General features: G+C 43.6%; 1 protein-coding gene and 1 long non-coding RNA gene across 2 annotated transcripts; one reads left to right on the top strand and one right to left on the bottom strand.

The window, feature by feature from the left end:
- Positions 1-286: 286 nt before the first annotated feature.
- Positions 287-12,432, top strand: LOC127461225 (uncharacterized). Its single transcript, XR_007899988.1, has 2 exons — positions 287-11,028; positions 11,071-12,432. It is a non-coding gene; the product is annotated as an uncharacterized LOC127461225 (long non-coding RNA).
- Positions 12,433-12,513: 81 nt separating this feature from the next.
- Positions 12,514-21,643, bottom strand: PSMA3 (proteasome 20S subunit alpha 3). The gene is made up of 11 exons (XM_051768837.1): positions 21,529-21,643; positions 20,526-20,608; positions 19,403-19,526; positions 18,577-18,678; positions 18,383-18,456; positions 17,769-17,841; positions 16,759-16,824; positions 14,178-14,224; positions 13,272-13,339; positions 13,065-13,129; positions 12,514-12,702 (listed from the first exon to the last, which is right to left on the bottom strand). The coding sequence occupies exons 1-11, from the start codon at positions 21,547-21,549 to the stop codon at positions 12,658-12,660; spliced, it is 768 nt and encodes a 255-aa protein (XP_051624797.1). The 5' UTR covers positions 21,550-21,643; the 3' UTR covers positions 12,514-12,657.
- Between the last annotated feature and the right edge of the window lie 18 nt (positions 21,644-21,661).

The following is a 21,661-nucleotide window of genomic DNA, read 5'->3' as shown; positions in this document are numbered from 1 at the left end:
CCCCCCCTCCCACCGCCGGCCCTCCCCCCCCCCCCCGCGCGAGCCCCGCGCGCGCGGACACGCCCCGCGCCGCAGCGCGAGCCCCAATAAACAAGCGGCGGGCGCGCGGCCGCTCCCATTGGCCGCCGCCTCCCTTCCCCCTCCCCCCCAGCGGCGGCCCCGCGCGCGCCATTGGGCAGCCGCGGACAGCGCCCCCATTGGGCAGCGCCGCCAGCCCCCGGCGCGCTCGATTGGCCGGCGGCGGGGACCGGAAGGGCAACGGCGCGGCGCGATTGGCTCGGGGAGGGACGACCGGGAGGGCGGGGGGAGGGGGGAGACCAGGAGGCAGGAGGGCGCCGGGGGGCGGGGCCGTCGCGCGCGGCGCGCACGCGCGGCGGTGGCCCCGGCGCCATTTTGTGCGCGGCTCTTTCCCATTTTAGGCCGCGGGAAAGGGAGGGAGGAGCGGGAGCGGTGCGTCGGGAGTGTCCGCGGGATCCTTCGGATCTGCCGAGACGCCCATCCCGAGCTCTGCGGAGGCGGTATCGCGTCTCTTCCCCGCCGCTGGGTGTCGGTGGTGGCCGTCCCGCTGTCGGCGGCGGCGATGGCGCAGCGCGGGCCCGGCCGGAGGCGGAAGTGGAGCGGCCGCCATGGAGGCGCCGGGACCGCCCGCCGTGAGGGTGCGGGGCCGCCCGAGCGCCCCGCGGGGACACGCCCGCGGTGCAGGTAGGGGCTGCCGGCCCGCGGGGGAGGGCGCAGCTCCACCGCCGCTCAAACCTTCCCGTGACGTGAGTGGGGAGGGGATCCAGCGGCTCCGGCCGCACGGCGGGTTTCCCCCTTTCCCGCCACAGGAAGACGCAGCGAGGACAGGGATGAGCAGTGTGGAGCGGGCTGAGGGCTTCTCTGCGCGGTGTATATGGGGATTGTAAGCTTGTGTGGCCCGGAATAGGCTCTGGAAGTGTAGCCTGACAGGGCAGGATCCCTGCACCACGCAGGGTCCGCTGAGAGAGTTTGGTCTTAAGTGACCAGCTTTGACCGGAATAAATAGGAGTTACTGACTGAAGCCTATAATAAAATGATATTTTTAGCGTTAGTTTCACGTTTTGTCTCATTATGTAGAATTTGCTTCGTGGCTCTTGGTAATGCAGATCAATAATTTTTGTTCTAAATTAATAAATCCATAATTTTTACTCCAAAGTAATGGATCCATAATCTTTATTCCAGAATCATGGGCATCTGTTTGACTGTGCTCGCTCTGAGCTACAAGACATCCCTTAGGGTTACCTGAAGTAACAGTGCTGATCTGACAGAAGTAGTTTGTTAGTTCTGTTGTGGTTTCCGTATGAGTGGAAACCTTCTGCTTTGAAGGTGGCTTTTTTGGTTTTTTTATTATTTTTAATGAAATCTGATGCTTTGGAATGCAGCAAGCACAGGGTGACTTCTCCAGGGAGGGCAGTGAGTGGTGGGGTGTGGTACAGGTAAGGCTCTGAAGGTTTAATAAGGCTTAAGGCACATGAAGCGTGTTTAGAATTGACTGTGGGGGGAAGCTCTGGAGTTCTGGTGTTGGGATCTGGGTTCTAAATACAAAGGTGCTCGAGGGTGTATAAAAAATGTATAAAAGTTTGAGGCATTTAATGCTGAGGAAGCTTTGTGCTGGGGTTCTGCTTCATGCTGAGGGTAAACTGAAGAGTTCTTCACTCTTCACAAGGGCTTGGAGTGACAGGACAAGGGGGAATGGATTCAGACTGACAGAGGGCAGGGTTAGATGGGATATGGGGAAGAAATTCTTGGCTGTGAGGGTGGTAAGGCCCTGGCACAGGTTGCCCAGAGAAGCTGTGGCTGCCCCATCCCCAGAAGTGTTCAAGGCCAGGCTGGGCCGGGGTTTGGAGCAACCTGGGATAGTGGAAGGTGTCCCTGCCCATGGCAGAGGGATTGGAACAGGATGGTCTTTGAGATCACTTCCAACCCAAACCATTCTGTGATTGATGCTATGATTCAGAAGCTGTTAAATCTAACCCAAACGTTTAACAGAACTTGCAAAATTCACTTTGAATGTGAACTTCAGATCTCCCTGGGGAATGTGTTTGCCAAATCCTGGCTTAGATTGTGAGCTTTTCTGAGGCAGGGTTTGTATCTGTGTATCCAGTCTAGTGCCATTCAATAAATAACAGTTTGTAACAAAACTAATCAGTCTTGTTTCTGATTTCTAGCAGAAAAACCCTGCCCACCTGAATGTATCCATTACAGCTAGCACCTTTAGGAGGTTCACTGCACTTCCCCATGGAGCCTGTTGAGAGCAGAAGGACTTTATTTCTCTATAGCCACTGAGCAGGAGGGGTGACTTGTTCTTTTATGGTATTTTAAGCACCTAAGAATGCCCAGTGGGCAGCTCAGCACAGTGTAAATGTTCTCACGTGGCTCAGAAATGATGTTTGGTGTCATGGAATGAAAACTCTGTGCTTTTGGCAAGCCAGAAAACAGGTCTTATTTTGGTTTAAATATTTTTTCATTGGAATATGAACTTCAGGACTCAGAGTTATGCCATGATACTGAAATATTTCATCCTGAATGTCAGTGTTAACCAACTCTGAGACTTCAGGCCAGCTTGGCTGTGCTGGGTCTTTGTAGCTGTCCCCATCCTGCTGTGCAATCCCTTATAGGGAAACTGTGGAAATGAGAGGAAGAAATGAGCAGTGGACTTCTCTGTGGTGAACCATTTTATCATGGGCTGCTCTGCTAACTGTACAAAGTTAACACTTTATAAGATCATGGTCATTTTAGTATCTAATCTCTCTGTAAGCAGACATTCTGTGAGGTAGAAGTATTTCATTTTTTTTTTTTTTTTAGGTTGAAAGCTGCAGTATTTGTCTTATCTGTGCTTTGTTAATGCCAAAGGTCTTGCAGCTGCTCCTGTAGGTGCAGCACAGGAGAGTTGCCTGGGGACATGCATTTGTGCAAATTAAAGGCTTCTTAATTTAAAAACAAAAGCATTAAGGCACTCTAAGCATGGCACTGGTCATATATAATCCTAGAGCTTAGGTGATGGCTGTAAGTAGATTTAAAAAAATGTATTTTAAGATGCCTTTGATGTATCAGTTGCAGAATATAGAGAAATTTTGCCCAAAGTCTTCCATACATTTGGCACTCAGTAGGAAAAGGCAAATATAGGAATGTCTGTATATATTACAGGTCTCTATAAGAACAGCAGTGTAGTAACTGTTGAATGTATCACGTGGCTTCCTTGAGAGCAGAGACAAAGTAACAAGAAGAGAGATTTCTGGGAGAAGCAAGATGTTTTTATTCTGTTTAGTAGTCACTTATTGCTCTTGACATACTTCCTTTTTGTGTAGTTAAACTCAGAATACATGTACAGTCACAGCCACAATATACTAGAAATATTAAAAATAGTCTAACACTGAGCTTTATATATAAGGAAATAACTGTCCTTCTCTGTTAGACTTTGCAGGTGTTCAGGGGACTTCTAGCTTCTTTTATTTTTGTCTCAAGTATTTAGTTCCTTTTTTTTTTTTTGAAATGCCTTTCCTCTTGGTGTATCTATTTTGTAATTAATTAGGCAACGTTTGTCCAGTGGTGGTTCAGATCCTCTGTGTGGAACTGCAGTATTTCCATACAAATGAAGGCCATGTGCTTCCCACTAAGTTTTATTATCTAAGTGATTGCAAACTGCTCAGAGGAGTGAGGTAAGAAGTTCTGAAGTACTTGATGTGCAGGTAGGAAGGGAGGAAATCCCAATGGATGTGAAGTTGACATTCAGTAAAGTTCAGCCAGGAATAGCTGGATTATAAAAATGAAAGCTTAAACCTTTGCTAGTTATGAAGAAAATTGGGCTTCACTGTTGACAATCAGCAATAAGTTCCTTCATATTTATTACTGTGTGTGAGAAAACAAAGAAAAAAACTAAACAAAAGCACCCGTTAATGCTGAATTTATAGTTTTCCCAGCTCTGGCACATTCCTGTCCTGTTCAGAAAATAGACATTTAGTTGTTCAGACATAACTTCATGTTGATTTTAATCATTTCCCTGTGAGAGTTGCCACTGGAGAAGTTCAGCAGCCCTTAGGAAGCCTGCATTAGTGCATTATATCCACTGGAGTTTAGTGGGGATTTCTGGAATCTGGCCTGGGTATGTTTTGCAGCAGTGCAGGATCTTCTGGATATGAGTAACCATGGAAATATTTATGCTGCAGAGAACTCTGTGAGAAAATATTTGGATGAGAAAAATCTCAGAATTGGGTTTCCTATCAAGTCTGCAAAACAAACAATACTCACTTTGTAGTAACACCAGTAAAATGAGCAGCTCTTGTCAGTGGCCTTGGTGATCTCCAGGGAGGAGCATTCCTGTTTTTCCTGAATAAACTATGTCCAGACTTTGTTGTGCTTTGTGGCTGCAGCTCTCAGCTACAATCCCACGTGTTATCAGATGGGTGCAGGAATCAGTGATGCATTAACTGAGTAATTAATTGTGTTATTGGCAGCCCAGCAGCACAAGGAGAGTTTTAGTTCCCAGCTGATGGAGCTGCTGCTCCCCCTGGCCCTTGAGCTGGGGGGGTTTGGCATCAATCACACAGTCCTTTAATTCCAGACTTAAAATGTGCCTTGTTTTAAGACTGATTTGGTAATCCTGTGTTTGGACAGAGCAAGAGCTGTGTTGTAAGAGGCTATTTTTATTCTTCCTGGAATTTTCTGATAGCTGACATATTTGTATCAAATGTTAATGTTGGCCAATTTAGGAACTACATCCCCATTGCCAGGGTTTACTTAGGATTGGATTTTAAAGCCACTTTTTGCATGTTTTGTCACGTGCTGTTAAATTATCTGAATATAGATGTTTAATTTCTCTTGTTGCCTAGCAGAGGGATGCAAGGTACAGAATTTGATTACAAATACACTTAATTTCTTGTATTATTTCTCAGGACTGCAGGTTCACATTGGTGACCATAGTGATGCTGTTGCAGCTGCACTGGGGGAGTCGTGCAGTGTTGTGAAAGAAGATTTGTGCAGCAGCTTTACTTTAGATGTGGCAAAGGACTCTGGTTGTCATCACCTGCAATCAAGCCATCAGTCTGTCTTTCAAAACTTGGAAGTAGGTGCTTGAAGTCCAGTGAGAATTTAGGAGTAAGTTTTTCTGTGGCAGGCACAAGACATTGGTTAGTACCAGAAATGTATCCTGTGCATGTCCAGGCTGTTCCATTCCAGTGTTGTAAACTTAAATTTTTTAAACTCTTCATGCTTTTTAACTGGCTTCCAGATTATTTCTGCATGCAGCCTTTTTTCCTGGATTCTGAGGTGTAGACCTTATTACTGATGTGAATAGTTTATCTGTGGAAGTTGTGAGCTTTGAAGGTGAGATGTTTTTTCTCCAGGATCAAGGGAGTAGTTTTGTGGGTGAATACAGTCAGTCACCAGTGTACAGATCAAGAAATAAACTTAAGTGCAAAACACTTAAACTTGCACCTCAATCTCTAAATAGCCTGTATTCTTCCCAACAAAGTAAAACCTCTAGTTTATAATTACTGCTGCTTTAGTAAACTCCCACCTAAATCAAACACACCCAGGTGGTTTTGGGAGTGGCAATTACTTATTTTGTTGCTATGAAAACCAACAGGAGAAAGTCTTCAAAGTCTTAGAATCTTCCTGTTTTGAGTAAGTTAAGATTCTGAAACAGAAGATAGTCCTCCTTAAATATTGCCCTTCTTAGACCTACCTTGTAGCAACAGTGTGGTCACCTTTTCAGCCTTTTGTGGTCTCAGACTGGGAGGAAATGTTTACTGAAGAGGTGTCTAATGTTGTCCATACCTCAGGTGTCACTTGCTGCTGACTTTGGAGAGCTGAAATGGTTTGTTGTTTCACTTTGGTAAAGAAAACCAACTCTGGTTGGATTAATTTCTCTACCTGTATGAGCAGATTCAGGGTTTTCTTGTTTTTCAGTAGTTAAAGTGATCTGTCATGGTCAACCTGAAGAATCTTCCTTATTTATGCAACCTGTTGCTAGTTTATATCTTGTAGAGATAAAGAATAGGATTCTAATACTGATGGTGAGTCCTTGGACATGATCCACCTGCCAGCATAGGAGTGTCTCAAGCTTGTCAACACTGATCAACTTGATTAAAATAATCTCTTGTTACAGATGCACATTGTAGAGCAACATGATCCAACAGAATCAGGACTGGAGATGCACAGTCCTTCGTGTAACTCTCCAGAAGCAATGTGTGTGTCCCCAGCAGCCTGGGCCTGGCCCAGGGAGGGAAGCAGCACTGCTGCAAAGTGTGGCTGCTCAGCAAAAGAAAGCTTGTGAGGGCAGTGGTTATGTGGTTCCAGGGCTTTTGCTTGTCCAAATTACTTCCATCACTTCAGGTTAATTTACTTTAGCCAGTGAGGCTGCAGTTGGTCAGTATCAATTCTTATTTGAAAGTATTAATACCCTCAGTCTTTTGAATTAAAAGTTTTAAGCTATAAATAGCTGCTCTTGGTGAGAATCTACAGTACAGCCAGTGCTTAAATTCTGATTTTTTTTTTTCCTGCTTATCCACCTTTTGCCAAAGATACTTTTCATTTGTGTGTGTTGTTTGGAGGATATTATTACAGGTAGCTAATTGCCAAGGAGTTAGCTAACCAGTCAACATTTAACCTGTGGATTAATTGCCAGCCTGTCCTGTTTGCAGGAGGTTTGTACCTTCAGGGACCTGCTTTCCCCTGCAGTGCTCCCTGTACTGTCACCTCATTAGTTACAGCTATAAACAGAACCCCTGAAAGGAGCCGTGTTGTGTGACATCCAGAACTCTGACACAGCAAAACACATGTCTTTTTGGAGAGTTTGATTATTCTAGATCAGTGAAAGGTCTTTTATTACTCTGGGAGGGATCTGTCTGCTCCTTGCAAGCAGCACAAGGGGGGACAAGCTGGTAGGAGGGGAGACAGGAGCATTTGGCTGGGGGAGGCACTGCTTGTTAAAGTGACTGACAGGGAACACATTAAGCTACATTTTGATTCTGCCTCAAACTGTGTGTCAGATTTTTCCACTCCTGATGTGTTTGGGAAAAACAGGCTCTCAAAGTACCCTTTGTAGACTGGAAACCCCTAGAATTAGGGCTGAAGTTGAGCTTTAAGCATCTCTGCTAAAGTAGCTGGTGCTTCCTGTGCTGCTCTTACCACCTGTTACTGCAGTCTGGTGTAACAGGTCCCTTGTCCTTTCTGAAGTAACGAAATCAGCAGGTTTCCTGCTTTCTAAAAGCCCAGCAAAGAAAATAAATTTAACTTCCAAAAACTTAGGCATCACTTGGGTGGGTTTGGGAGGGGTGGGTGGGTTTGGAATGCATCAGCTTTTGGGTGAATTTACTACAATTGAACCTGCTGAGATTGGAATCCTAAGGAATGCATTTTGGATGTGCAGACAGTATGTATACCAAATTATATCTAATTTTATGCAGCAATAAAACACCCTATGTTCTTCCTAAACCCTTGCTTGGCTTGTTTTATCACATTGCCTAAAATGGTATTTTCAGTGGGCAGTTCTCACACTGTTTTTTGGGGAAGAGTTCAGGGGATTTCAGTTCTTCCTGTATCTGATGATATACAGTGTCTGGACTATAACTATATGATGCTGCTGCCTGCTTTATTCTGGTTGTCCATTTTTGGTTGGCACAGCAACTTGTAAGAACCATTTTTAAACAACTCTTTGGGAGTCCTTTAATAGCAACGTACTGAAGATGAAAAAGCTCTGCGTGGGGGTGGCTCAGTCCATCTGCAAATAGGAGACTTGGTTTGAGCCTGGTTGTAGCTCCTGTGTTCTCAAATACTAGAATGTATTTGCTGTAAGGCTCTTACCTCCTCTACCACTTGTTTTCTGCAGCTCTGTGTAATTGGACATAATAGGCAGCAAGAATTTCTATAATGGAAAGTTACAGGCAGTTGGTGTCTCAAAATAGCTCTCAATTCTTAAGTAAAAGTGACTTCCTTGCTGCACATAACTTGAAAAACTGGTGGGTGGGGGTAAGAGCTGGTTCTTGTCTCACAGACATAGGCAACTGAAAGGAGAAAATGAGGGGGAGAGAACAGTCTCTGTGCTGTATTTTTGGTGCTCTTACGGAGTCAGGATTGTCATGACAACTCTTACTATTTTTCTCTTCATAATCCTGAAGCTTTACTTCATTTTAAGGTCACGATTCCCTTCCAGCTGATGAATCCCTAAGATGCAGAGTTGCGTTCAGTGTTTTGTGTTCCCTTCTATGGCTGTGGTTTTATCTTCAGGAAGAGACTTGCAAAACAGCACATGGAGTTATTCCAAATCTCCTTCCTTAAGGGTGACTGGGACTACAGAGGCAGAGAGCATCCCAGGCACTGCTGTATCCACAGGGACAGTCACGCTTTCAGCATGTGGGGCTTTTAACCTCAGGCCATGGAGCTATTTTTGGGGATGAGAAGGAAGTTACAGATGACCCAATGCTTGGCATACTGCAGATCTGCATGAGACACGTTCTGCTTGGAACGTTTCCTTTCTGAGAGTCAGCACCAATTACAGATGAGTAGTATTTCTCCTGGAGATGCTCTCATGGATATCTGCCACACAGGGAATTTCACATATGGGTTACTTGTAACAACCCTGCCATCATTTCAGCAGCAGCACTAGCAGTTGTAAAGAGGATATTATCCAAACCAATAACTTTAATGACCACATTAAGGGAGCATAAAATTAATAATCTTGATGTAATAGCCTGAACTTGATTTTAAATTCTGTAAGTGCACTTCCATGTTCTGAAACCTGCCCTGGTGCAATCGTGGATGTGTGTGTAAATGAACTAGATACTAGAGCCTGTTGGTTTTTAGTTTGTCACCTGCAGTTCACCCAGTCCCCTTCTTAATTGTCTTTACAAAGCTCCTGTGCGTGGACTTGCTGACTAAATAATTGTAGCAGGGAATGTGACGTATCCAGTCTCAATAAATATCAGAGTAGTGATTCATCCAAGTGCTGAGTAACAGCCAGTAGATGGAGGAGACTTAAGGAGGAAGCATCTTTCTGTACAGCCCACTCTTGTGTCACTGTTGGATCTGTTTGTCTAAATCACTCCTCGGTGGAGGGATGACTTCAAGCCAAGAGATGAGTTGGTCTGTACACTCCTACTTCCTGGTGTTCTGGCTAAGCCCTGTGTTTTGGGTCTTAAGCAACAGAACATGCCATTAAAGCTGTGAGCTGAAAGCATTTCAGCATGGCAAGAACTGGAGTTCTGCATTCCACATGGGTATTTAACGTTCTGCTGTGTTATGTGTTCCCATAAATGGCCACAGTCTGGACAAAGTAGGTTAGTTGTGGAGCCTGAAGCTTTCCTGCTATCTTTAGAACTGAAACTTCCCAGTGCTTTGGGCAGAAATAACCCAAATGAGATTGTTGAATCACCTCTTGCTCAGATCTCCAATTCAGAAGTTTTTACCCTGCCCTTTTTTTTTGCCTTGCAATGCATTTTCACATTTCAGTTTTACACTGAAGTTCTAATAGACCATTTTCAAGCCACTTATGAAAGCTAATTTTAATTTTAGGGAAGGGGATCCAAGCCCTACTCCTATAGGAAAGCTCTCTGCCTTTCAAACCTTTAGCTGCCTGATCAGTTGTTCTCTGGGCTTAAACCAAACTCTTGTCCTTAGATATTGTTTAAGCCTGGAGGGTAAAGGGAATTTCTACAGTACAGCCAGGCTTTTTTCCCCCCTAGTCATGTACTTAAAACAGAGCTGCTAAAAGTAGGCTTTTTGGGGTTTTGTGATTTAATATTACTTTCTCTTGTTCTGGAACAGATCTAGTCCTCACTTAATAATATTAGATCCAGCTTGAGCCTTTCTAGAGCTTAGCATTCACTGAGGGATTTCCCTCAGAGAGTCTGTATATAGGAAAAAACCCCCAACGTGGTCTTCAACATTTAACAGAAATTTAATGATGCTGTGCTGTCCTACTGCCATTTTAATTCTTTATTTGATCAGTGTTGCCATGAGTAGCCAATGCCTTCTTTTTGAAATTCTTCCCCTGCTCAGCTTCAGTTTGACACAGCAACAAGTAAATGCTGCTTCTCAGTAGCAAAACTCACTGAAGCTTCTACTCAGCCCATCAGGTGTAGAGTAAATTGGTGTAACATGACCATGGCTAACACATGACTGTATAATTAAGCATTCTTAAGTAACTTGCATCCAATTAGCAAGTGACTCGTTAAAGGCAGTGTGGTTGTCTCATTGCTTATCCCCCTTGGAACTGCAAGGCTACAGAAGTAGGTGTGATGGGGGGTCTGGAGTAGGTTTTTTTGGCTGAAATGAGTCCTTCTGGGCTAGAAATCTATTCTAATTTCCCTGGGCCCTCTTGATAAGAGGTTGCAATGCTGAGCTTCAGATAAAATAGAAGCCTGCAAGCTTTCTGTTTTTGAAGTTAAGGGACTATTCAATATTAACATAACTTGTTCAGTGTTTTCCTGCTTATTTTTCTGCTTGACCCCCTTCTGAGAAATGCAACTATTTTTCTCCACCTGCTAATGCTCACTTTTTTCCCTTCTTTCCTCATCTTGTAGTCAATAGACATGGTAGGTTTTTTCTTCACTATGGATAAAAATCAGTTCTCATAAATAGGCTGAGCCTCTACTCTGATAAACTGTGATTTAATTTGTAAAAAAACCCTGATAGTAATGATCATCTTGTTTAACTAAATTTTGCCAGGACAGGCAAGGCTGCTGTGCAGCACTTTGCATGTCCTGCAACCCACAGCCTCTTGAGCTGCTTCTCATCTGACTTTATAAGTTCTCACAACAAGCAAGACAATAATTATAGTTCCTCAAAGGAGCTTTTAGATTGCTATTGGAAATTTTGGATAAGCAAGTAGCTCTGTTCCTACCTCTTATCTCTTCACATACTGTGGAACATCTTCCTTCTATTTTATCTTATAAATATGCACAGGTGATCCTATTGCCCTTCTCACTGTCCCCTGGAACTTGACTTGTGTAAAGAGTTCCTATCCCAAATTCTGAATGGCTGTCACTGAAAGGGAGGCAGGGAGGGAGGGATGTGTGTAACCACACACAAGGATGGTTCTCATCTTCCCTTTAGCAGTTTGTCATCCACATTTTAGGTACAGAAGCCAGACAAAGTGAGGACAATCAGGCAGGTCCTGCTGCCTTGTACAGGAGTGGCATTTTGGGTGCTGGTGAGAAGTTTCCTGCCTGGTGCTCACCCGTGACTCAAACAGCTGAGTCAGCAGGAAACTGCAGTAGTAAATTGAGTTTGGAGCAGTGTAACAGGGCACCAGGGGCTGACTCAGTGGAGCAGCTGGGCTGTTGCCTCAGGAGGAGCCACTGAAGGAGGCTGCCTGGCCTGGCCATGACTAATCCTGGTCTGGCAGGCCTGACTGATGTTCTCAGCAGGCTCTGAAAGCTACACCCAGCTGGACAGGCAGGAGCTCAGGTAGACTGGCTCCACCTAAGGCTGGAGCCTGAGACAGACCCATCCCTCTCCACTGAAGGAAGCAGAACTTGTCCCTGACAATCCCAGTACAAGGACAAGGCCAGGTATAAAAATAAACCTGTATGGGAAAGCTTTGGTTTTAAGACCTGGTGATGGTGAGTCTGTGGTACTAAAGCTGAGGAGTTTGATTCATTACACAAATAAGCATTTTAACTGCATGTACAAACAAGACTTCCATTTTAACTGAGTTTTAAGGTGATAAACAGAAAAGGTTTTTAACCTTCTAGAATCACAGAATGGTTTGGGTTGGAGAGACCTTAAAGATCATCCAGTTGAACCCCCCTGCCATAGGTGGGGACACCTTCCACTGGAGCAGGTTGCTCCAAGCCCTATCCAGCCTGGTATTTCAAGACTTAGAAGTGACTAGAATAGGCAGTCTTTTTTTCCTAGGAAGTGGGGAAATAAAGCACCAAGGCTTGCTTTCAACTTCTGGAAAGGTCAACAATTTATGAGACTAATTCAGAAGTGGTTTAAGAAATTACAGCTGAATAAAGCTATTTAAAAATAGATTGGCTCTGCAAGCATTAATTCCAGTTACATTGCTTGATAGGTCCTCACAGCTTTAGAACTTACCACAAGCACTGTTTTAAATTGAATTAGTTTTTAATTTCTTCTATTCCTCCAATAAGCCTAGGCTTAGTACTTAAGATTAAAATTCCTTTTCTTGAGCTCCTGCTTGTTATAGAAGCTGTTTGGAATTTTCAGCTGTGCACATCACCTTAACCTGTAACCTGCTGCTTGCAGTGAGCTGTGGTGTTCTGCCTTCTGCCAAGAGCAATCACAGACTGTGGCTATGAATGAATTGCAAATTGTGGTATTGGTTAATCAAGGAATAAAAAAGTACTAGTTCTTAATACTAAACTGTGCAGCATAAAGAAGAGACCTGTCTAATTTCTAAGGTTGTTCTTCTGTGCATATCTGGCTCAAATAAAGTGCTGTAGGAAGCAACCAGCATGATAATGTCTTTCCTTCCTAATGTCTGTTTAGGTACAGTTTCTGGCCTATACTTTTTTGAAATAAAAGCTCACAGACAGTAAAATGGAAAATTTATTAGTGCAAGTTGGTCACTCAGTTTTTTCCAACAAGTACATACCATCATCCCATGCTTAATGCATCATAAACAAGCATGGTCTAAGATAAGAAAAGTTGAACTTATTTTGGAGTAACAATGTGTTACATATTGTCATCATCTGATTCATCTTCCTCTTTCAAAGATTCCTGTTTCAAAAAAAAAGTGTAATTAAAACATAGTTTAACAGTTATTTCATAATTCAGCCTATGATAAGTACAATGAGTTTTGCTGCAGCTTCACAACCCTCTCACTGTCCAAAGTCTTGTATTGAGCAGTTCAGCTCCCAACAACACATTTACTTTTGAAGGAGAACGACACCAGCAGTGCAAGCTTCTGAACTGTAGGTTCTGAAAGCAAGAACTACCCCTGGATTACACTGTAACCTTCAGTACTGTCCCCCTGAATAGCACCAGCTCCCACTGAACTGAGGTGTGTTGGAATGATACATTTTCCAGTCCTCACAACAACTTGTCAAGTGAAGCACTGAGACAACAAAGTCAGACCTTACCTTGGCATATTTTTCTGCTTCTTCCCTGATGTCTTTGGGAACAATTTCATGTTTTCCATTGGTTACTGCCAATAAAAAGAGTGCATGTTATGTACAATTCACACAATGACCTTGACATAAAGAGCAAATTTAAGAAGCAATGTTTTACTTGAGTTATAAAAAGATATATATTTTCTAGAGTGTTTAGAAATAGTAGAAATGCATTACTTTCTCCAACCCAGCTGAGTTCCAGCTCAAAAGCTTTATCCTTTACTTCATCATGAACTATGTAGATTCTGGAAGGAACAGACAAAATACAGGTTAGAACAGACTGATCAACAGGCTAAATATACTTTTATTATATCCTTAAATATACTTCTTCTGTTGAAGTATTCTTATGAGTAATACAAGTTCCCCCTGTGCTTTTCTCTTTTTTCCAGGCTTAACTGCCAGTCTAATACCTTAAATCAATACAGCTAAGATGCAGGTTGACATGTTCAAGTTGCCCTGACTGGAACAAACATTAAGATTTAAATACTGCAGAACCAAGGCTGCATCATCACTGCCTTCTGCCACATGAGTTATAACAAAGCCTGGAGTGTCCTGCCTTTCCCTGTAAATCTTACTCCAGGTTCTTTCTAGCCAACACAGATAAATACTTGGAGGTACTGGAGGAAGGAAGGATACCTGCAGCACCACACTAAGTACTTCAAATTAAAGTCTAATAAAAGTACTGTGAAACAAATATAAAGACTAAAGTGAGTTCTGAGCTGAGGCAGAGTTAAAGGACAGAAGTATTTCCATGATTTGAAATTCCATGTCTAATTTGTGCCATTCTAGACCTGCTCTGAGGCCCTGGCAAGGTTGTAAGAAGAGAGATCCCACAAATTCCTTCCTCCAGCTGCTGCTGGGACAGCCTCAAACACAAACTCCAAAATCCCCTCACGTGCTGCAACACCAGTGAGAGAAGCATAGTCACTGCTTTATAACCTAAGCAAGAGCCAGAAAATGCTGGAAATTGCAGTTTTGCAGCTGCAGATTATTAAATTTGTGACTGTTTTTTGTGACAATTTGCTTCAGTTTGAAACCACAGCAGGCTCACCAGGATGGGTTTTTGTCAGGTTGGACACTTACATTTTTGCCACCTCTTTAACAACATCACGGCAGGTCATTTCTTTCATCTGTGGACAAAAAACCCACACAGGATAAGAGAATATAATGTTTTCCACTTCCACGAGGCCAGAACAGTGGCTGTGAATGTGTCTAATGAGCTTAGTGCTCATTAGAAAGTAACAGAAAGTAAAGACTAGGACCACATTTATTCCCTACAGTGGATTTTCAGCCTGTCTGTGCAAGTCATTCTCTCAGTGAGAAAGTCTACAGCTGAAGGAATCTATGAAAAAAACCATTACTTGGAGACTTCCCCACTTTAAAGCACTCATCAGCTGGAAGCTTAGAAGCTACACAGGTGACCTTGGCATCCTAAAAGCTTCACTTCTGGTTGGATGCTTTATGATCAACTGATATTTTCACATGTAATATTCATATTCCTTCTCGGTATTAGAGTAATACTTTTGGTCTTACCAACATTCTGTGCAAGCAATTTTGACTTTTAATTAATGCTCCAAGAGGATAATATTGTTTAGCAATCAACTGCCTGCCTGAGCAAGGTATCAGCAACTCATTTTATATTTTCTCAGTTATATCACAGTCTTTGGACAGTTTCACAGTTAATTAAAATAAAGTCTGGTGCAAATTTCCATGGCATAATAAACTTATGTTTTGTAGGTCAAATCTCTTGCCAGTCAACTCTTCTGGACTATGAAGCAGTAATATATTCTGCTATATTTCATTAGTACAGTTTACCATCTCTTAGGATTCCCAAAATGTTTTCAAACCTGTAGTAGGGAAGCCAGTTTTGAGACACTGGTGAAGGAATTAAGATTACAACAGCCCTTGGTTCATGCTGAGTTGTCACAGCCCTTTCTGGAGTCAAGCTCACACCCTCAGAAGCCAGAGAAGAAGTGCCTGTGCCTCTTTAGACAGATGTGCCCTCACAGTCCCAGCTGGAGAACTTCCCTAACAGACAGAGACCCTTTGCCCCAGGCTTTGAATTTGTGACACTCAATCCATAACACAGCACTGGCTGCTGTGCAGAGATGTCACTTGTGTCACACAAGCATTTACATTACTGGGTGTATTGATGCATATAAAGGTACCAGTCAAATAGGAAACCCCAAAGGTCTGCCACTGTCATGTGTATTTACAAGAGAGAAAACTGAATTTAAATTTTGTCATCATCCTTTTCCCATCCCACTGCAGACACTAAAGGTAAAAACACTGTAACACTTTTATCATGGAAGTTAATGATGATCCATGTATCAAAAAGATGTATGTAGCATCAGAGCTGCAGATCAAGAGATTCAAGCAGTGTCCACACAACTCCAAGTTTTGCCACAGCTGAAGATTACAGACATTCCATAAAATGCAAGAGATGAGATGAATGCAGGGTTTTCTTGTTGTACCCTCAGCTACACAAGGGTTTCACATGCTGTGTCCCTCCCAGACAGATACAGGATCTGCTCTCTGGTACCTGTAAGGCAGGTTTAGAGTTTTGACTCCCTGCTTGCCTCTGTCCACCTGGAGTCATCCCTTCCCCAGGGACCAATCCGAGCTGACAGGCTGCTCCAGGCTGGATCACCCCACAAAAGCTTTTGTACTTCTGTCTTTTCCCCATCTCAGCTTTACCAAATTCATCTTGTCAAAATTAGCTCTGACCTGGAAACCTGCCCAGTCTAGAGTTCCAGCAATTCACATTATTAACTATGTCAGTCAATAAAGCAGAAGTTTTTGAAAATCTCAGCACTGCACAGAAAATTGAACTTCTTGGGTAGAAATTAATTTTTTTGGAGTACATTGTATGTTACCCAACATATCACTGTCTTTCTGCCAGTGTGCACACATGGAAATTTAAATTAGGATTTCCCAGATGCCACAATTTCAGTATCAGAATCAGATGATCATGCAGCCTTCTTACTTTTAATTTGCTATTCAAGCATCTGACCAGATTCAAAACTGACTGAATTCAGTCTAAGAATGTTCTAATTTTCCTGTAATTTTTCAACTGTGATGCTACAGCACCATAAACAGACTATTCTTAAAAGTATAATGATCAAATACACTCTGAACTTTTCCATGAACAGCTGTGATGTCCCTCTGCACACCAAGGTAAGATGCAAGCAAAGTATCACAGAAAAAGTACAGGAGACAGACCAGGAGATGGATTCCCATGTTGTCTCCAACTCCAAGCGTGTCAGATGTTAAAAGAGGAAGATGGAAATGCTTCAGGATTCTTACATAATTAAAATCAGCTTAAGGCACACTTCAATACCTTTTGGTAGTGTGCTCTCCACAGACTGGTTTGTCCATAACAAGACCAACTTTTTTGAACTTGTTAAACAAAAGGATCATCTAAAACTTTTGGGAAAAAAGTTTGTACAGCACCCTGTACAATGCTGCCCTATGGTTTTCAATCAGAATGTAAAGCTTATTTACACCTTGGTATTCACTCACTCACTTTACTCACTGGCAAATGTAGCAGAAAATATTCCACCTGCTTCTCCTGTATTTTATACATTTTAGACATCCAAAAAGAGAACATCATAAACTAGGAATACTTGTCTTGAAAAAGCACAACAAAACTGTAACACCATACCTGAAGTTTTTCTATCTCTGTTTTTGCAGCCTGCCTGGCTTTACCAATGGCACACCCCCAATAACCCTAAAAGAAAAAAAATAAAATGTGCAAATTAATGAAATATTAAATTTCCTACAGCTCTTACTGTCCCTTAGCATATGACAACCCCACCCTGCTCACATAGTGAGAGGCCAATACACAGTACTGGTGGTGTTCTCTCAGGGCACATCCACAAATTGTTGAGTAGAACCCAATTTCTAAATCAAGTGCTACCTCTGTTGATAGAAAAGAGAAGTGCCCAGTAGTTCCTGGACAGAAACTTATCTGCTCAAAATTTTATAACAGATTTTTTTTATTGCTATTACAGTAAATAGAAGAACAAGCTAGAATTAGTTCGAAGAGAGAAGTTCTACAGGAACTACAGATCAAAAAAAAACCCACACCTGAACCCAACCTACTGTGGAAACATATTTGAAGTGTAAGCACATAAAAATTAAGCACTTCTGTTTCCTTCAACAGCCCTGGTATGGATCTATTTTAAGAAAATTTAAAAAAATCAAACAGTATGAGTGTGTCTCTTCCACTGACACACAGCTGAAAATGCAGCACTAACAACAATTAACAACAATCTCTATTTTGATTTGACTTGCTGTTGGCAGAACAGCTCTCTCTTACCTGGAGTACTCAGGAAATGGGGTATCACTACAATACTTGCCTGTCTGGGGCAGTGCATGGGAGTTTTCACTGGATATAGCCAGCTGGAATGAACTTCAAAATTCTGAGAGACAAGTCTTAAACTTGTTTCTCAGACTGTACTTCTAGGAAGCACACAGAGTGTGTGTTTAACAAGACATGCAAATGAGCAAACCCCAGCTCTGGTCATTTGAAGCAGTGATTCACCAGTGATCTTCCCAGGCAAAAAGAGAAAAAATCAACAGCCCTTCTGGACCAACACTTACTGTTTTCCTAATTAGGAATTTTTTAAAGGGGAATTTATGCCAAGATGGAAATATTTGTGACACACTCACGTATGAAACTCCTGATGGATCAATCATGTACAGTTGTGCACCATCATCACTGTCATAGGAGCCCAGCATGAAACTAGAGGAGAAAAGAGAAATTAAAAACATTTCTTCTGCCAACACACCCAGAACTACAGAGACCACACCAGCTTGGGTTTCCTACACTGCTCCTGGGGCAAAACTCCTGCTATGCTCTACTGAGCATCTGTTGAGTGTTCTCATGACACTAAGTTGTCAGAAACATTTTACTGACCAGTAACTTGACCTCTGTTTATCAGTCCCTTTGTACTAGAGCCACATAGGAATTGTAACCTGCTCTTTAGGTATCAGGACAAAACCAGGATGATTGCAGAGGAAAGTTCTGCTTTTGCCACTGTCACAGACTTAATAGCACAAACTCTTCAGCTTTAAAAGCCAGGAACAAACTGGCAATCTGCTACAGGAATCTGAATTCCTCACCTGAGGTTTTACACACACGGGACAAGAACAGAGAGGAGAATCTCTTTATGAGGTGAATTATGGGTTACTAATTCTGAGTTTAAAAAAAGACCTTAGACAGGCAATTCCAGCAACTGTGAACCAAAAGGCAGTTCCAAAGTGTGTGTGTGTGACAGACTCACCTGCAGCCAAAGGGTCTGACAGCACTGTACAGGGTGTAGGCGTGCACATACATGGCCACTCTGTCCGCGAGGTGCTGCGTGGGAAAAGGGAAAACAAACACTGGAAACCCTGATTTACAGGAATCAAACCTCAAGTAATAACACTGAATTCTCTGTGTCGAGACTAAAAGCCAAAAAACCTGAGAATTCCTTACCTTCAGAGGAATATCATAGCCATAGTTGGATCTAAAGTTGGAGGCCTCTTCCCTGGCGATGTCTGCCAAGGAGCGGGCGTCTGCCAGCAGCCCTGCCACTGCCTGCAAGGAGAATTCATCAGCCAGGCCTGACACACCTTTAATTCTCACTGAAATTAATTACTAGCACTGAATTCAAAATTCATCTTCAGCTGCCATCAAGTTCAAAACGTGTCAATGTGGTTATATATTAACACAGAACAGTTTTTCTCCAGGAAAATCAATAACCAAAGTTATCTTCATGTTAAGTGGTGTCATGATTTGCCATGGCTACACTAACCCAATCAATATTTCATATCATGTATATCCAACATGTTTCACATTTCTGTCACACAGTAACCACTACCTGACATCATCCTGTCATCACTATTATGGATTAGCCACTGGTATTTAAAGAATTCAGGCAATTCCCACACGTTTGAGAATCCTGTAGGCAGCACTTAACACACCTTATTTGTTAACTGAGTAGAAAAGTACCATTTTAACACTTGTATTTATAGTGTCATTCAACTGGAATGCTGAAAAGCATTTCAAAAAAAGTTAAGACAGCCTCAAAATATGTCAATCTTCTGTTACAAATCTGGCTTTTATTTATGCATGTTTGTGTGCAATCGAGAATAAATTACAGAAAACGGTAAAAAACCCACTGGCATTTTTTTGCACACAGAAACATTACCATTACTTTATTAATCTACTTATTATTGATTCTCTGATTCATAGATTTCTCATTTTGAGGGGGGGGGGTCCCTTGGAATTTATGGAAACCCAAAATGAAATGGCCCCTTACCATCCCAACGTGTCGGTCGACATTGAAGAGACGTTTATTGGAACCCTCCTCATAAAGCTTGGACAGAACTAGTTTTTCTACTCCAAAGACAACACCATCTTTGCATCTTATCCCAATTGCTGTACTGGAAGACAAGATAAATGTCAGTTCCTCACAGGGAACCCCAGTGGAAAATAAATAACAGAGAATCAACAAGACACCACAAACAATCACATGATTTCCACAGAAGTAAAGTTGTTACAACTCCACTTTAGAAGTGAGGGCAACAAGGGGAGAAAGAAGCCAACACTCACCAAACCTTTATTTTCTCAAACAAAGGAGGGAGCTGCCAAAAATTCCCAACCCAACATTTTTGGATAGAGTGGGGGAATTGTTTGGAGCAACAGCCAAGCCACTGCCACACTCTGCTGAGTGACACTGGAGTGAAATTCATGGACTGTTCACCCTCTCCTTGTTGATCTAGGAGATGGGGCAACTCTTTCTCTAACCCTCAAAAAGTGCCTCATCAGGCATAAACTACCACCCATGGCAACCACAAAATACCTGGCTAACCAAGGGACAGGTTGATCGGAACACGTTGCCCAGAGAAGCTGTGGCTGCCCCATCCCTGGAAGTGTTCAAGGCCAGGTTGGACGGGGCTTGGAGCAACTTGGGACAGTGGAAGGTGTCCCTGCCCAAGGCAGGGGTTGGAATGAGATGATCTTTAAGGTCCCTTCCAACCCAAACCATTCTGTGATTTATCCTTATCTGGAGCCTGTGGCTACGAGCAGACACCGGAGTGATCCATCTGTGCCTTGCCAATCACTCATCTCACTGGGATTGTCCCTTCACAACATTCCTCTGCACAAACTCCAGGGAAGACAGATATTCCCAGAGGAGCTGATGTAGCTTTAGCAGAACTTGGATGTCCTCCATTTCTTGAGGAATCCCTAGGAGGTTATTACACATGGAGGCCCTGAGCATGTTTCAGTGCCTCGATTCACATCCAGAAAATGGGCTTTTAGATCAGAACTAATTTTAACATCATAATTCTACCTGCAACACCATTATGTTTCTGTAGTCCAACGACACTGCTTTAAAAGAGGCCAGCAAACAGAGAGAGGTGCAGATATTTGTATCTTACCTGCTGTTCTCCACTGCTTTCATAGCATATTCCACCTGAAACACTCTGCCATCTGGAGAAAATGTGGAAGCTGACAGGTCGTACTGGAGGAGAAAACACAATGCTCAGGGAAAAAAACCAAACACATCATATCCCAGTGTTTAAAGATCGAGTCTACTTATTTAAAAATGCAGGGCTGTCACTGACAGAGATGGCTGTGCACTCCCAGGAGCAGGGTGGGACATACAGAGACAGGAGAAAACAGAGCCTAAGAGCCAGGAGAGGCCATTTCATCAGTGCTGGGTGACACTGCAAATCCCATCAATCCAGATGCTGAACGGGTCTGAAATCACTGTGCATTACACAATATATCAGACTTATGGGAACTTTCTGTCCGCCTTCGCATTTCATAGAATCCCAGACTGGCTTGGGTCGGAAGACACCTTAAAGTCCACCTCATTCCACCTCTGCCGTGGGCAGGGACACCTTCCACTATCCCGGGTTGCTCCAAGCTCTGTCCAGCCTGGCCTTGGATACTTCCAGGGATGGGGCAGCCACAGTTTCTCTGGGCAAACCTGTGCCAGGGCCTTACCATCATCACAGGGAAGAATTTCTTCCGAATATCCAACCTAAATTCAATTTCCGACACCCAACCTCTTCCACTTTCCACCCATCACTCCTTGTGCTCTCACTACAACTCCCGACCAAGAGCCCCTCTCCGGCCTACCCGCGGGCCCACGTTTATTTTACAATTCCTGATAGCAGGAACACATTTGAAATGCACAAACGCATATTATGCACAGAAGTATAATAAGTGTTTTATCCCCGCCCCGCCCCCGCCGCCGGTTCCCGGGGCCTCACGGGCCGCAGTGACTCAGCCCTCCCGCAGCGCCCCGCGGCCGCCCCCCTCGCCCTCACCCCGGCGCAGGGCGGCCCCGGGGGCGGCGGGGGCCGGTCCCGGCGGGCAGTGCAGCCGCGCTATCCCGGCGATCCCGCGCTCCCGGCGCGATCCCGGCGCACTCACCCCGGTGCCGATGGAGCTCATGGCGGCGCCGCTCCCAGCCCGGCCCGGCTCGCGCGCACCGCGCAGCACCGCGCACGCGCATTGGGCACCCAGCGGCGGCCCCCGGGTGTGACGTCACGCGCCATGCGCTGAA

The sequence above is a fragment of the Manacus candei genome, unplaced genomic scaffold (genome assembly GCF_025592945.1).
Source record: "Manacus candei isolate 608988 ecotype Guabito, Panama unplaced genomic scaffold, ASM2559294v1 h1tg000097l, whole genome shotgun sequence".
Classification (NCBI taxonomy): domain Eukaryota; kingdom Metazoa; phylum Chordata; class Aves; order Passeriformes; family Pipridae; genus Manacus; species Manacus candei.
This window is presented reverse-complemented; position numbering and strand designations above follow the sequence as displayed.

What these genes read in the sequence shown, in the direction of transcription:
- PSMA3 (XM_051768837.1), bottom strand. Translation starts at nt 21,549, where the DNA reads ATGAGCTCCATCGGCACCGGG. An exon ending in AAAGCAGTGGAGAACAGCAG is followed by an intron (nt 19,527 to 20,525) that starts GTAAGATACAAA and finishes CTTGTCTTCCAG; the next exon opens with TACAGCAATTGGGATAAGAT. An exon ending in GCTATGATATTCCTCTGAAG is followed by an intron (nt 18,457 to 18,576) that starts GTAAGGAATTCT and finishes TTTCCCACGCAG; the next exon opens with CACCTCGCGGACAGAGTGGC.